We start from the raw sequence: 18,085 nt of genomic DNA on the forward strand, positions 1-18,085 counted from the left end.
GGATATCAGGCTATTCTTCTACTACTTCTACTAAACTATTCTGACCTACACACATCAGTGAGGCAAATGCATTAGTAAGAGGGTCAAAGTTCAAAGTATGAGGAAGTATGCATAGTACATGCAGCAGTACATACTTCGTAAGGGCAGCTGTACTATGTACTAAAAAAAAAAAAAGAAAAAGTATGCGGTTTCAGAACGCAGCTATTTGTTTTAACTTTATCTGCCTGCCATCTTGTCCTGCATTTAATCCCAATCTTCTGACCCTCTTAAAACATCTTAAAAACATCTTTAACTCCATTTTGTCACTATCAAACCTCATTACTCCGTAATCAGCAAACGCTTCTAAACATGATTTTAAAAACACATTTTTGAAGTCAGTCAGATAAAGTTATGTAAAGCTTTGTTTGCGTTAATTAGATATCTAAACATTGCTAAATACAATGGACTCATTATTCTCCTTTACATTTTAGTGGTCTACAATCCTTTTAGTTCTAATTGACCACATACAGGACGTCATGTCACTCTTTAGGATAACATATTGTATATTTATCTGTTTGTTAACATGTCTTTGGCAAACAAAGGAAATATACAAAATAATTGTCTGTATACAGTATAACATATAAGACCGGCCATTTTTCTTCCTTTCTGGTACAATACAAAATGTCAATTTCTGTATATTGCCACCTTCATATCTTGTGCAGGCCCACTTTGTGGCAAACGAAAGGGCGACCACTTTAATACTTTTCAAAATGTTGGGTTTTTAATAAGGTCAGAAGGATAGTGGAAGAAAAAGGTTGAAGAATATCATTATTTTTATATATAGGCTACAGTATTAAGGTCAAAATCCAATACCTGCACTGTTGAGTCTTTACAATGTAGTTGTCAATTTGATGAGGCAAACTAGACATTTTCTGCTCTGCCTGTCGCTCTTTAATGACTGTTTGTCGAGAATGAGGATTAAATCAGACCCTTTTTAACAAAGAACTATAGCTGCATATGAATAATATAACATTACCACTGAGCTCCTGTTTGAGTGGGAAAGACTTTGAAGCAACTTTAGTGTGCTGTGTTTGCAAGTGTTGAGACTCTGCATCATATCTATTCATCAGGCAGGATTGGATAGATCATTTGCAATTTGTCTATTACTTACTGTAAATCTTGCTCAGTAGAGTGAAAACAACCTCAGTGTCAAGCACATTAGATGTAAGTGCTGCCTCTGCACGTACGATCGTATAGTGTACGTACCTTATTGTATCCCACATGGATCCAATGTAAGCTTTTATCTGCACATTGCAAACCCCCAACTTGCTGAATGCAAATAGATCAGCAATTTGTTGAGCAACTCTTCCTTTTCTTACTGCGAAAGAGAGGAAAAGCATGATTCTAAATTCTTAGATTTGAGATACGACTGGGGTCGAAGCTCATGGACAAAAGGACAGTCAGGAATAGGATAAACGTGGATCATTTTAAAATGAAAGCAAATGATTTATGTTCAATGCAATTTTGAGGTTACATTCTTCATTCTTCCCATTAAACTCTCTTGATTTACACTCTTCGGATTTCATGCAAGACTGATCTAATTATTCTACAGTCCTGAGCACTGATCCTGTTGATAATTGTATGACATTACAAGTGTTGAGAGGGCAATGACCAAATGGCCTCTCCACATTTGATCGGACCATTCGTTCCTGTCTTGTTTTAAATAGCCATGTAATGAATAGTACTGGGAAGATTGACATGATAAGAAGCTGTATTGTGAACCATGTCGCAGCAAAGATGACAAAACTTACAGAATAAACATCAAACAAAAGTCATTATAGAACATAAAATACTTCATTGAGGCGTATAGAGACACCACAGAAGCATGGAACATGAATTGTTCGCATGAATTGTCAAAACTATTACCAGCATAATGGGACTCAAACAGAGAATATTATTTCATTTATCATCTCCAATACAATATTACCATAGAATTTAGTATGCAAGACACATATTAAGTACATGTTTAGCATGTACTAAAACTATTAAATACGTATTTAGTATGACCCAATACATACTATGTCATTTGCAGCATCAATCATGTTCACAGAGCAGACTACGAGAAGAACAATCATGCTGTGAGTATTTATTTGAGCAAAAACAGGTAATGTCAATTTACTCAGCTTTCATATAAGTCAAATAAAATAAGATGAGTTGTGAGGTCAAAAGCAAATGCAGGAAGACACATATACAATGCCAGGAAAAAAGACTTCTGATTGCCAAAAACAAAAACCTCTGATATGGAATTATTGTGAAAATACAAGAAGCAGTGCATCACTGTCATATACAATGATGAATAATGATCTTTTATCCGAACAAATGTGCTGTGTGAGGTGTTTTATGAACCTTTATGGGGTACAAACGCTACTCGCTTTGAGGAACCCTTCAACAATAGCAACTGTAGGCTGTGTGCCTGAATGTCGCCAGCAAAGACGTGCTTCACGTTATACTACCTCCAAAAGATCTTTGAAGTTCAAGGTAGGAAAGTTATTAGGGTTTAAAAGCCATATTTGAATCTGAGATGGGCATTAAAGCAGCTTATGCTTCTTTACACAAAATAAATGACTCAGCTCAACACCAGTATTGAATGTAATTACTTTATTATGCAACGCAGGCTACTTCTCATGAAAAGGGTCCTTGAGGTGTCCTTTATTGATTTTCAGGTAGGGTGGAATCATTTGTCCATAAACACTGAGCTTAATCATAATAACTCAATCCGTCTGGTCCATTCAGGAGTTCGACCAATGACTGCGGAGAGATGTTTAATCTAATTAAAATCCATTTGTGGTGGTTGGACAGATCCATTACCCAACAGATTTAAAGGATTTTGTATTATTGTTAAAGCAGAAACAATAACATCTTTTTTAGGTGGAATTAGAGCTAAATGGCTCAACACGCAGCACTTGGCCAAAACACAAATCTCCCAGTAAGCTCTCGATGAATAAAAGATGTGGATTATATTCAAGGAATGTTGCAGTATTCGTCTGTAAGAAGTCACCAACCTGCCTTGTTATGCAGATAAAGATTTCAGCAGCATTTATTGACAGTTTGAATGATTAATAATACAGCTGTACATCTGACTTTGAATGCAGAGCTAACACTGCTCAATTTATATGAAAGATAACACTTTCTCTCATGAAAAAATTGAGACATGTTTAGCTTTCACAGTCACACCTCATCTTTTGTAGACTGTTCCCTGTTGGTCCTGTTCTTGTTAAAAAAGTGAATACATGTTTAATTTTTCCTTTTTAAACCAGCTTCGATATCGGCTTACCTGCAATCAAAATGTATTGGCTCCAAGTTTGATTAAAGGTCAAAACTGATATGATTATGCCACCGCAATTTAGTAGTTTATTAATATTCATGATAGCGCATCATTTTTCATGTAGACGCCTAGTTGTTGCTATTAGAAATTGAAATGTGATTCCACAAAAACTGCTATTTGTTCAAATGTGATTAAATATTTCTCAAATCCACATGATATGCATTTGACCTACTATTCCACATGTTTAATACAAAGAAGGACAACTTTAATGTTTTTGTTGAAGTATAAAAAAAAAGCCATCCCTCTATAAGTTTCTCAAAAAAACTCAGGCGCAAGTTATCATGGACGGCTTGTAATCTTTCATAATTAATGCACATCTTGGACCGCGTGAACATGACACAGTTATTGCAGCACAGAACAAAACGTGCATTTTAGTGAGTGCTCACTGTGTTACTAATGCCTGTGATCAAAACATATCCACTGGGTTTTGCCTCTGCCACTAAGTGTGCTTTGCCTCAATGTCTTCTATCACTATTGCTGGCGTGATACCGCAATTTGTCTCCTATAATCAGATAATGAACAATTTAACCTCCCAGGCAGACCTCTCTCTGCTTGGTATGCACAAGGCAGCACACATGTTCGGGTGGATTTTGGAATGAGGATTAAATCAAACAAGAGCCTTTCCAATGACAGGTGGTTGCCAGTCACTGTGTGTCAATAGCAGGTGGTCGTCAGTCATGACCGTGCCAACTGATTTGGCTGCCCACCGCACATTGTTTGCTGTCAGGACAGAGAGGGAGGGCTGACAGCAAAAGCATGGAAGAAGTCATGTGGACAGCCATTATTTTCATTCATTATTTGTGTCCCCTAACCAGCAAAAACAACATCACAGTGAAACAAATGTGTTCATCAAGGGCAAATTAAAATTGACGTAGTAGAAGCGATATGCAATGGCCAGTGAATTATAGGACGATAACAAAATATAATCGATCTGTATAATAAAACTGGAGGGAGGAAATGCCCTCTTAAGTGACAGCCAGCTTAGGAGAGACACTCTTGGGTTTATAAACTCAACATATCCTAGAAGCAGTCAATAAGAAGTAAATTTAAAAAATCAATATATTACTTGGAAAGTGTTGTGAGTCATCTCTCTGAAGCAGAGGAGATGGAGGGTGGGAGGGGGGCATGGTAGATAAAACATGGCAGTCCCCTCTAAGAGGCCCTTCCAGTGGAGAAAACATGACATATCATAAAAAAGTCATATACTTTGTAGTAATTGTACATATATAAAAAGCTGTTGTCACACCGTGTGAAATGGCAAGCAGTCTATATGTTAATAATAAATGTCCAAAAATGTAAAACCCATTAGCCGATGTGCAGCACAGTGTAGTAGAGTGTCTTTATGAATATGATCATTTCAATTAATTATATAATAACTGCTTGGTCCTGTTTTATAGTGTAATAAACACTTATTTATATTTAATTTGCACATGAGCAAAGCCTGTCAAGGTTACTGTTAAGAATAGTGTATTATGTCTGTATATGTTGTTTTTCTTAAATTGTTATGATATTATTATAGGGGCTACTACAAATTTGACAGTGTGGGTAACCCATATTTATTAATACATCTGTACATCTGTTTAAAACTTTCTATGAGTGTGTTTAAAATGACTGATTGTCTATATAAAGTGTGTTTAAAATGACTGAATGTCGTTTAATGTGTCATTAAATGGTTACAACGTGTTTGGATGATGTTTAATTGTTGTCAAATACATTAATACACGCCATTACTATATATCTGCTTATAACTATACATATTTAGTGAATAAGGGGTGAACATATTGGGCTATGGCGTTTTATAATATTGTGATTAAGACTGAGATTAAGGCAGCAGCACACTAATCTTTTTTTACTGGGTGAACTGGAGTATCTATCGTACAAGTTGTCCGAGAAGAAAGAGTGGAATGTTTTGTCAAGAAAAGTGAGCTCATCCCTAATCAGAGTGTTCATGTTATCCATTTTGTGACTATGTTAAATTATGCAGAGCAGGACATATGAGTCAAATACATGTAATCCATAATTAAACACTGATTAATAATGAATGAAATGCAAATGTGATTATATTACATGAACTGTAAAATTGTTGGTTCGCATGTTTGGAGCGTTGTAAGTGGTTTGATTTCTGTTTGTTTAATACATCCTCAAGGGTAATAATTGGGAGGTTACAATTTCCCACATCATGGTGCATGGTATAACACTACATAACTCCTGATTATTCTTTAATTAAAGCCGATATGCAGACTTTGTTTTGTGAAACCGGAATTTTCCAAGAGAAAATGTAATTTGCAAAGTCAAAGGAGGAAAATTCTTTCATTTTGAACATAATTTATATGAGCATTTTTGACAGAGACTGGAAATGAGAATATGACATGCAACAAAGGTTTCAAGGCTGGAATCAAACCCTGATTACAAGGACATTGAACAAGTTGCATGTGCCATAATCACTCAGCTATGAAGGCACTCCAGAGGAGCAACCTTCTGCTGACTTTTATATCTGGGAAATCTTAATGGAGCCAAAAATGCCTGTGACTGACATCCCAGGCTTTGGAGCCAATGATGGCGTCGGGGATTTTAATCACTAATATTGTGGCCCCTAAAACATCTGAGGACTCTGACTGTGTGCCCGTCTGGGCTGAAATACATACGAATCAGTGTGACTACACTGTTTTACCAGTTATCAACTCCAAATACGGGGGTGAAACAATTACAAACAAACAAACATGGCTGCATCCAGCCTGGACCTGTCCTCCAAAATGTGTTGCAGACTGGTCTAGAATGTATAAACAAACAAACATAAATTACACATTAGAGATTAAAAAACGACAAAACCTTATCCCCAAACTAGACGGTGGAGCTCCAGTAGAAAAGACCGATTAGAAATTTAAGCCACTTCAATAGAGCCACCCCTCTAAGGTGTAGACTGATTACTAATGTCCTTCCGTACTCAGCCTCTTGACTTCTGAACTAAATCACACACTTAAGCACAGCAGGAACAGAGGAAGTGAAGTCACGGTACTAAATCACTAAATCTGGACACGGCTTTAATCTGTGGAGACCTCGCTTTCACCTGTGATTAAAATGTTCAACCGCTGTCTTTAAAATAAAAAAAAAATATATATACATATATATATGTATAGTTTTTTTTAAAGACAGCGACAAAACATAATGCACACTATATCACCTAACCGTATAATCTAGAGCAAACTTAACTGACAATGCCTACAAATGTCTTTCAGGTCTCTACTGCTTTCCATTCCAATTACTATTCTTCTGTTGTAATCACCTCTGCATGCTTTTGTTCCCCACAAGTTAAGAAGTCATTAACCTGGTGGCTGGGACGCTGGCGCACGAGCAGACCCCAGAACACACTGCATGTGTGAGTGAGTGTGTGTGTGTGTGTGTGCGTGTGTGTGTGTGTGCCGTGAGCCACATTGTCTCCAGAGAGATTTGATTTATATCCTGCCTCAGTCTGTTGTTTGGCATCTTCTCACTCCCTGCTTCTCTCTGTCGCCCAGAGCAGCAGCGAGCCAGCCCTTCCCTTCAACACACATTATTTCTACGGCGGTGCTCTCATGCAGCCACCTATACCCATTCATATTTTTTATAAAAGCGCGATCATCAACAACAGTAGGAGGTTATACAGCATCTAAACACTGATTTTATTTCAGTATTTTTTTAGTTTGTACAGAACAAGGGTTGGATTTGTATTATAAAATGTGTAAAGTGGGAAAAAAAACAACAAAGTAGTCATATCTGACTGGGTAAAGAGGCTGTGGTCTTTTTTTGTGTGTGTCTCAAACAAAATGAAATCAAGGCCTGCGGCAAATTAATGTGCAGTTCGAACACGCATCTATTCCAGCGATAAGACAAAAACGATAAGACAATTTGACATTTGTACTGTTAGTGATGTGGGCACGATGGCCCAGCATGTAGCCACCAGGATGAATGTCAGCATCACTTTTAAGGAGCTAACGGGGCATAACACGACAACATCATCCACAGGTGTTGCCGAAGTGCTACAGATCAAATAGAACTCATGTAAAAGCCGGAGAAATCCAAATAGTCTTCAGGGCACTGAGATTGAACAGACATATGGATAGACCACATCAGTGCTTTGGTCCAACGATGAGAACAAATCACCTCGGTGGCTCTGGGCTGTTACTCAAATCAATCCTTTTTAAACAGACAAGGCTCATGAAGGCACTTCCAATCTCTTCGCCTCTGCATTTGATGTTGACACTATGTGGCTGTCTCAATAGTTACAGGTACCATGTAATCACATGAAAATCCACGTAAAGTTTTTGAAGTGTGTGCACTCGATCGTCCAATCCCAAAATAATGCGCAGAAATGGCCAGCAGCGAAGCAGGTGTGTGGCAAGGGATAAGAAGACTTATCTGGATAAGAGCAACTATACTGAAAAAGATCACATTAGCATAGTTTTGCCCGAGCACTAAACTCACAGAGGGAGTCGCGAGCAACGGCACAGAGAGATTAGAAATAAATATGAAAATAAATAAGCGTGCTTGTTCCTTGAGGCTGTTAGCGTGGTGGTGCCGGCGATGCGGTTTAGTCCCCTGCAAGGCTCGCGGCACTATTCGTCTTTTCTGATCCCCCAGTGAAACCGCTTATCCATTCATTTCCTCTTCATTTAATTGGCAGGATGGAGGAGCCGCCTCCTCTTTCCGAACTGGCCCACAGGTTTATTAGTCCCACCACAGTGGGCCATCTTCTCCAGAATCTTATTAATTTCACTTTGTTGTCAATTCAGGCTGTGAACTTGATTTCTTTGCCCTTTATCTCTCGTTTTATTTTACACCCTAACAGATGATTACATCTTTAAAAAAAAAAAACGCCATAGGGGGATTTGATATAAAGTTATAGATCAGAGACGCATGGACTTGTTTGCACAATGGAAATCCTGTCTAAATAAGTCTTTATTTTCTTTTTCTAAGAAACAATAACATTATTTTATAAAGGTGAATGATAAAGGGACATTAGTACAATATATTGTGTATTTTTGTTAATATTACTTTGGACATCCAATTAGTGCTGGATTGTAATGTATGGTGTGTTATCTGGTTAGACGTAATTGCCCATTTTACAGTTATTTATTTCCCTAATGGTTTGTGTAATTACTTACAGAATTAAAATATGTTAAAAATGTTCTTCATTCTGTACACATTCTTGAATAAATATATGCTATGATGTAAAGTGCTCTGAATGTCATCTATGTTAAAAGGCTGACAGCTTCTCAATATACTGAATGTGTTTCGAGCACTAATTAAATTCCATCCATAATACCTGCTATCTTTTACTTACAATAACTCAGTATCCCCCCAACATTTGTACCGATTCATAATGACCGCTGCTCATGACTACATAACAGCCCTCTTGAGAAGCTGCTTTATGTGAGGACTAAAGGCTGTGTGCCTGCTGTGCGTGCGCCTGTGTCCATGGAGCACACAATGATAAACAACATAGCAGAAGGTCATGTTAGGAAGTGTGGGGGCACAATGGGAATGGAAGGGGGTAGAGAGATTGAGTGTGCCGTGGAAAAGCCATCAACTGCCCCCCCCCACACACACACACACACACACCCACAACCCCTCCAAACAACCTCCACTCCCATTTTCAGCTCAGTGCACTCTTTAGCAGAATTATTGATGGCGCTTGTGAGGTACAGAGGACTGGGATGAAGACGTCTCAGTGCCGGCGCTGCAAAACAAGAGCTATGGCAAAGGGTGGGACAGCAGCAGGAACAACACATACAGTATTTATTGCCACGTTCAATAAGGGAAAAGAGAGGAAGAAAAATGGAAGTGATCTCAAAGGTGGAGCAACATAGAACTCATCCTGTACTGCTGTTACAGTATTAGGTGTGGGTGAAACAATGTGGCAATAGCAAATATGGAATTTGAAGAAAAAAAGGTAGTTCTACTCTAAACATTTTACTAAAAGAGACATCCCAGCAAGAATGTACATCAATACCTGCGAGGCAGAATTACATATGTTATATTACTTTACATTTTGAAACTATTAATACTAATGTATTGTGGAATTAAATCGTTATAGTGGGGCTAATTTCTATATAAATAGCGACATCTGTCAAATGAATGCCAAATATGGACATGTATCAAAAGATAATTGTTTGTTATTAACAGATGATATGGGATAAAGTCTCAGAGTCTTTGGTGGTGGGACTCTACTGAGAGATTTTGTTATTGAGGACCGTCTGCCCTGATCAGCGACCAGATAAATCCTCCCGTGGAGTCCAGTCACCGGTCTGGTGGTGGCTGATGAGGCTGATAGAATGATGAGTTGATGAAGCTGATGGATCTGCGAGGGCTTGGCGGAGATGGTGGCGCTGGAGGGCAAAATGAATGAACTGAAGGTATGGCGAGATGGTCATATTTAAAAGACAGCAGCAAGATGACAGGCGAACAATGTCAATGTTTTGTTGTGCTTATTTGAGAGAGGAAGACCAGCTGCTCGACACAGCTGATATCATGATTGACAGCCCCAAACAATGACAGCACGGAAATAATGAGTGAGCATGTGTGAGGAGTGATTGACAGAAGTATGAGAAATAAATGACGGGCTTCGTCAGGTGGTCTTCCTGTTACGCTGGAGCTTCATGAGTAAAAAGTATTTGCTCTTGGGTTCCAGTGGACTACACATATAAAGCACCGTGGAAAATACATGCTCATGGGAAGGACAATTACTTGTCAAAACAGGAGTACTTAAAGTTGATGCATTCAGCAGTGGAAATAAACCGTAAACACAACATGGTAATATCATCACACTTTAACGGTACACTTGTTGGCAAGTAGTTGCTTACTCACACACCCAGCAGGTAATGAGCACAACACGAATGATTCCTGGCCACCTCGTAAACGTCAGTCCAATATCTATATCTGTTTTGGACTCTACCAGCTCCTAAAGGAAATGTTTGTCTCTTTCTCTCTGTTGCTATTGTTGTCTGCTCGTACACAATAGATTCATCAAAGCTTTCTACAGCTGAAAATTACACTAACTTCATGTATTCAAAACACTAAACTCGACAAACTAAAAAGAATTCACTGTACGATATTAAATAACTCAGGTGAGATGTGGGGAAACTACAGAAGGGGATACTTATCTGTGGAGTATACTTCAACACGCAAGTAGTTATATAATCCATTGATTATTTAGAAACAGGGATAATAGCAGCTTAGGTTCTTGAGTAAATTCCCATACTGCTAATTTAGTATACCATAGTTATGAATATATAGAAATCGGAAACAAGTCAATAAGTCAAAAGGAAGGTTTTGATTAAAAACAAGTAAAAGTTTGAGTGTTTATTGTGAATAAAAAATTAACTCTCGAGTAGAATTTTCATCTTTCCCTTCAAAGTTTTTCAGAAAAGAACAGAAGAAATGTGCGGGTGCGAAGCAAAACATTGTCTGCTCTGCAAGATATTTACCTGTACATTGTGCTAACACTCCTCAGGAAGCTGGGAAGAGTAGAGGAGAACCTTTTGGTGTCTTATAACAATGGTTCTTATACATCATAAGTACTCCTACAGGTGTTTCACAACGGATGTTTGTCGGTTATTTCACCTTGCGAAAAGGGTTCATGAGATTGGAAGAGAGCGGTTTTCCTTTTTTAATATGTCTTGTTTCTTCAGTTTCATCATGCTTACAGTACTTTCCTTGTCTCCTGTTCGAGCCCGGTGCTAACTAATCTGTTTCTTCTCTCTCCCAGGATGTACAGTTTATCATCATAAACCTACTTTATGTAAGATTTAAAACAAGGCAGCATGATGAAGAGATACAAAGACATACTTTAAGTGCACCAAACCAAGTGACATTATGACTGTGATTGCCTTCCTCGGAGCTTTTGTTATTGCACCGTGTGTCTCATGCAAAGAAGACCATGCAGTTGTTGTTTTCTTCTTTCTAAAAAATGTCCTTGATGACAACTGCTCTTTATTAGAATGAGAGATGTGTCCTCTTCGCTTCAGTCTTTGTTTTGTCTGTGAAATTATCATTCCATACCTCGAGCCCTGCAGGGAGATGACTCTTATGATGACAGTTAATGAAACTCAGTGCTCCGAGAGTCATTAATAAAGTCATAAACGACAGCCCCCCTTCCCCTTTGATGTGTATTCACGGCATGGGAAAGAGAAAAGCATAATTCGAGGCCAACACGAACCCAGTAGCCAGCGTCCTTTTATGATGAATGCCACGTCCACAGAGAACATCCATGTGATCCACGTTCATGGGAATGAGATCATCATCAGAAAGAGACTTTTCACTGCACCGTTGATTCAAACCTTCTTCCCATGAGGAGGATTAATGAACACATCAGATATATTACAATAATTCTCACCTGTTTTTTGTGCTCCAGTTGCCTCTATGCTAATCCACATAACATATGTGTTAATTCTGATAAAGTATTCACTTATTTTTATCTTCACTTTTATGTTTCTGTTTGATCATTCCCATCTGGAGCCTTTTGTTTTTTCTCTCATCCTCTTTTGCCCTTTCATGCTTTACAATCTGTCTTTTGTTCAGCTTATTTTGCTTCTCATGTGTTTCTGACACCCTCTAGAGGAACAGTAACAACATCACAGGAATAACCAGTTGTTGCTGGTGTTTTAGTATTAGTACGTGCCATCCAAAAAATTAAAAAAAGTAATTATCAAATTCATATTTAGAGATTGGGATTTGGGATTTGCATTAGCACAAACTGTAACTTTCAGAATCACAATTGTGTTGAACAGAAAGTCAGTAAACGTCAATGTCTCCACAATTGTGCCATATTTTACTGCTATTGTGTTATTGCTACACTTCATACAGATATATAAGGATATTACAGATACACTTGAAGATTAGCATGTATAACATGTGTTGTCTTATTTTTTGTGTGTAATTAAATTATTAAGTGAGGGAAATAAAGGTAATCCGAAGTCTTATGTTCCCATTGTTCTTTACTTTCACATACCTTTTTAAGTTAAATAAATTAATATGACTTTTTTTTAAAGCTGTTTTCCATTTGTTGTTCTTCAGTCTGTCTTTTTCTTTTGCTACAGCAATCCGGAAAAGAAGAATCTTTGTTTTCCTAGAAATAGGCCCACTGCAGTCTGACTCAGGTCAGCCGCTGTGTTGAACCCACTCACAGTTAAGTCATGCACTCTAGTTATTCATACTCAGGCTAAATATAGAGATATGATGCACACAGCTGGTCAGCAGGTTTATTGTAAATACAGAAGTGCAATACTTAGGGTGACAAATATTTATTTCTTGTGCCGTTCAAAAATACTTAAGTAAGGAAGTACAGAACCGTTACACAACATGTGAAACTACAGAACAAACATTTCAAGGCAACTGCAGGAAACTAAAGAAGAAAAACTAAAAACACAAGCAGATCATAAAGGCTTGAGAGTATACGGGCAAGGGGAATTTATTAATATAGCAGCTTGAATAATAACAAGGAAGAAGAAGTTATATATATATATATATATATATATATATATATATATATATATATATATATATATATATATATATATATATATATATATATATCTACATATATATATATAACTACATAAAAACAAAAGTTGAGTAAAGGAAAATGTTTAATTAAAGGCACAGCAGAGACAAATATTTACTTTGAAGGTGACCAGATGTGGGGCACATTTACTGTCATCCAGCCGTTCCATCTGTGCTTTGCTTTGTTTCTTCTGCAGTTTTAATTTGAAGAGTTAAAGTTTGCTACACTGAGTCCAAGATAATTGATAACTTTGAATTTTTTATCAGAGCTATCAAACTACGTCTTTATATTCTTTGCTATGAAGGTTAGACACATCAGCCGAGCACAGTTTGTTGTATCTAAATATAACACGCAGAAGAGGAAGCTGGTCCATCCCACACACCCAATCGCACAACTTCCTGCTTGTATGTGTGTGTGTGAGAGAGAGAGAGAGAGAGAGAGAGAGAGAACGAGAGAGAGAGAGAGAGAGAGAGAGAGAGAGAGAGAGAGAGAGAGAGAGAGAGAGAGAGAGAGAGAGAGAGAGAGAGAGAAAGAGAGAGAATTGAGAAACTTTTTTTATCAGTCACTGAACAAGTGACGAAAGTTGGAGTACTAAAGATCATGGAGCCACAACAGATCAGAGAGGGATACTTGGTGAAAAAGGTAAGAATAATTACAAGTCAACACGATCCACTGTTGGGACATGTTGAACACAAATCTAACATATATGTGACATGAATTGCAGAATGTAGGTGATTTCTACGAGGTTTCACAAGGACCACATTTGAGTTTTTGTATTGAGAGATGCTGCGGAGGCAAAGAACATTGTCTCAGTAAATGTCATTTGATGGTTAGCACAGAAGCAGCCGTTAACTCTAACTGTGACGGACATGAATAACTAAACATTTAAAAAATATCTCGACAACCAGTGCTGGTAAAGAGGAATGTTGTTCTGAGGCAAACCAGCACTGAGAGGAACGGACGTGCGATTCACTCGAAAGTTGCTGCACAACTACACATTTCTGTGTATAGATGCCGCCAAAACTCAAGTTCCTACTTCTGTCCACAACCCAGAGATTAAACATGTAATGTGTGTTGTAGGTTGTGTATGACCATTTATAAATCATGAAAAAGTGTGAACTTTGAGTGAAAACCTATATGCAATGACTGGAAATAAACTGTCTTTGTAATCACTCACTACTAATACTTTAAAATCCACAAACACGAGACAAAATTAACTCCAACTGCTTTCAATACCAATGGCAGCTAGATATATAAACATCGTGGTAATACATAAACCATTTCCCTCGTAAAACCAGGAACTAATTCACAAAAATAAAGGTCTATAGAGTATGTGTTAGCTTCACACTTGCATTTTTTTTTTTTTGAGATTGAGCCGGTGTGACTTTTTGTCTTCAACATGCCGTTGAGAGGAACATTTATAAACAATATTTGAATGAATTGTTTAGGTTGTTCAGTGCTATTGTTCTTTTTATTTAGTTTACAATTGGTGTTATGTGACTTTATTATTCTGGAAGTTATTTATACTTTGTCTTATGATGTGAGGCACTTTCAAAACTCTTGTTCCACTTTCCAACATCATATTTGCAACCAGTTTTTCAGGTTTGTCGAGTGGTTGGACAAGTTTAAGAGACATAATACATCATTGTGGGTTTAATTTTTTTTTACTGAGATTTGTGAACTGGAATAAAAGTCCCAATTAGTGTTGATACCTGTGGGACCGGAAATTAGGTCTATGCATGCGTGTCCATTTTAATGACATACACATGGCTTAATAAATCTGTGTTTTGCAGCAACAGAGTGTTAGTATTAAAACCATACACAGTGCTACGTGAAAGAAAGTGCAATACGAATGATTCAGTATCCTGACACAATTGAGGATATGTTTCACAGCAGGCATATTTGGAAATACTTTGTTACAAACATAAGTTGTGTTACTTTAAAATGAACTTATCATCATTGCTGAGAAAAGGTCAAACACTGAGTGAAGAGAGCAGAGAAGTGTCGCTAAAGCCAGTAATATATTTTCTATTTACGTATTACCAGAACTTCCAACTGTAGATTCATTTCTGCATTTTCATGTGTTCCTTCACACTTTCACTTTTTAAAGCTTGTATGTTCATCTTTCACTTCATGTCACCAAACTTACTGGAGGAAACAAAACACAAAGCAAAATGTATATTTACAAAGGGGAATTCCTGTCAAAATAAAAATGTACTTTTCATGTTACATTCTCTGAATAAAATGTTTAGTCTTCTGGCAATCTCAAACTGACAGACACTCGTACTTTAATGTTAAAAAAGAATGAATATTCGGATGCTTTCGGTAACAACTCCATCCTCGAATACTTTCACCATTCTGGTTGAGGCTGCCTGCCATCAACAGTCTCATTGATCCTCAGGGCACAGTGCTAAACTCCTGGAAGGCCGTGTGGGCAGTGCTCTCAGAAGATGGGGTGGAATTCTATAAAAAGAAAACCGATCGTTCTCCGAAAGGAATGATTCCTCTAAAAGGAGCCACGCTCATCAGTCCTTGCCAGGATTTCAGCAAGAGGACGGTAAGAAAATGTCAAGTAAAGCTGTTAAAAAAATCTAAACTATAGCCCTGAAAGATTAGGGATGTGAAACTTAGTAAATAGGATTTTATATATATATATATGCAGTGTGACTGACTAATAATAATGCTCCATTTAGCTGGTTTTCAAGATTACCACGGACAGGAAGCAGGATCACTTCTTCCAGGCCTCACATGTGGAGGAGAGAGAGTTTTGGGTCAAGGACATCAAGAGAGCGATTACCTGCCTCGAGGGGGGAAGAAAGTTTGCGAGGAAGTCCACAAGACGCTCCATTCGCCTGCCAGACAAAATCAACCTGACGTATGTGTTCTGTGATATCTTCTTGGTGGTGGAAACAATCATTTGAAAAGATAAATGAATAAAAGATCAATTGTATTATTGTTGAAGGACCAAACACCTTGGTTAGGCTACTCTTGTTTCACCTGTTGAGCTCTTGAAATGGTCTTCAAAAGGCACTTACTGTAAAGACTGAAGCAAACATCCAGAGTATTTGTTCAGCACCGATCAGTCTCGCAAGCAGCGGATGTGGAGAAAATGTGACAATGTGAGATAAAAGCATGTGCTTAGTGATAGATATAATAGAGCAAGACATGTTGCCAATGTCTACATTGTGTTTTCTCAGAGAACTGTACACACTGATGAAAGACCAAGACGATGGCGTAAAAGAGTTAAAAGTGGAGCAGGAGAAACGAGTCTTCAACCACTGCTTTACTGGTACTGCCGTCTTGGTTCCTTTAATATAACACGTGGACATTTGCGTTTTGGTTTATAACTTTCCAATGGCATTTCCATTTTTCGCTCCTTTCTTATTTTTCCCCCCAGGTGCAACGGTGGTAGAGTGGCTGATTTCAAAGGAGAAAGCGAGAAACAGGCCTGAGGCCCTCATGCTAGCAACAGGGCTCCTGAATGAAGGTTTTCTGCAGCCTGCGGGAGACCTGTCAAAGGAGGGAGCAGACACTGGAGAGCAAACAGCCTTCTTAGATGAGACACTTGCTCTTTATTACTTTGTCAGTTGGAAAAGTTACTTTTGAACATTTGACATATTTAATTGAAACGTTTGGGGATGACTGAACATGATGTCTGTGTGTATGATTGTGGCAGGCAGACAGTGGTTTCTTCTGCGAGGGCTACTCCAGCGATGAAGATGTGCTTCTGAAGGAAGAATTCAGAGGCAACATCATGAAACAGGGCTGTTTACTGAAACAGGTGAATCACAATGCGAGCGAAAGCATCACAGTGATTTTGTTCCGCGGCATGCATTCACGATTCTAATTTACACTGCATTACTACTAATAAGAATATCTTCATAAGGAGCCAAGTTCTGTGTTGTACAGCTACAAAACACACTTTTTAAATGAGCTTTCACATTCATGCACACATGCAGATGGAATAACCTGCTGTAGAAAGTAGAGAAAAAATGTGTTAGTATGATTAGACAGCTCATTTGTCACTTCCACTGGAAAAGGAAGTCTCCTTTTCACACATTGCTAGGTTTGCTGTAAAGTAATGTTCAAAATCAGATAAAGCATGTTGCTTCATTTCATCACAGGGACATAAGAGAAGAAACTGGAAGGTGCGAAAGTTTGTACTGAGAGACGACCCTGCTTATGTGCATTACTATGATCCTACAAAGGTAAATATACTAACTCGTACAAGCTGAAATATGAAAGCACAAACAATATGAAGGACATTCTCTTACTTTCTGGCTTTATTTTGCCTCTTTTCTTTGTTTCAGGGTGATGATCCTCTGGGCTCAATCCATCTCCGCGGGTCTGTAGTTACAGCTGTGGAGTATGTGCCTGATGGTGAGTGCACTTTCACATGAAAACACCTGCCCTGTATCTTCCCCACTGTGGCCAGGACATTTAATAGGCGTTTACTGTCAGTAGTTTCTCATCGACTCATCCCTGTTAACTCCTTTTTCTCATCTTTTCTGTGTTTCAGCAAAAAAGTATGACATTGACGGTAACCTCTTTGAAATCATCACTTCAGATGAGACGCATTACTTCCTCCAAGCTGCCACAGTGGAAGAAAGAAAGGAGTGGATCAATGCAATACAGGCAGTGTCAAAAAGTGGGAAATAATAGGAGCAGTGAGGCAGCCACAGTTGAACCTATTGATTGTAAAATGCCACGTTTGAAATGTCTATAATTGCATAAAAGTGTCAAAAAAGTTTTCATGTGTCAGCAAGTTGAAGTAGTGCCATCTTAGAGTAACTGGCAAGTTGCACGAGTCTATACACTATCAAAATAATGTTGTGATGTTTTTGTGCACGTATGAAAATAAATAAAGGTTACAACAGTCAAATTTAACAGTGTAGTTTTATTACATGTTTGTATGCAAATGATGTCAAGGTATTGTAATGTGTAGCAATGTCTTTAAATCACTAGCTATTTACTTTCCAGCACATGAAAAACATGGTAATAAGTAGTAATACACTACTTATTAGAATTATAATACTTATTATAATACTTTTTTATAATAGTAATTGTGGTGTAATTATGTGCCATCTCAACATGTATTCATTATAGTCCTATTGTTGTTAAAAGCTACTTCCGGTGTATTACTCCTTATTACCTTATGAGGGCTACTGTTATATATTTTTAAG

At 37.9% G+C, this 18,085-nt stretch overlaps 1 protein-coding gene across 1 annotated transcript; it reads left to right on the top strand.

The window, feature by feature from the left end:
- The first annotated feature begins 13,443 nt into the window (after positions 1–13,443).
- On the top strand, positions 13,444–17,750 carry plek (pleckstrin). The gene is made up of 9 exons (XM_068568409.1): positions 13,444–13,544; positions 15,304–15,459; positions 15,596–15,777; positions 16,100–16,191; positions 16,300–16,484; positions 16,579–16,683; positions 17,027–17,110; positions 17,213–17,282; positions 17,422–17,750. Exons 1-9 carry the CDS (start codon positions 13,503–13,505, stop codon positions 17,559–17,561), a joined length of 1,056 nt encoding a protein of 351 aa, XP_068424510.1. The 5' UTR covers positions 13,444–13,502; the 3' UTR covers positions 17,562–17,750.
- Positions 17,751–18,085: the final 335 nt, after the last annotated feature.

Source organism: Clinocottus analis, unplaced genomic scaffold, assembly GCF_023055335.1.
Source record: "Clinocottus analis isolate CAN_PGR_092001 unplaced genomic scaffold, fCliAna1.0.p SCAF_8, whole genome shotgun sequence".
NCBI lineage: Eukaryota > Metazoa > Chordata > Actinopteri > Perciformes > Cottidae > Clinocottus > Clinocottus analis.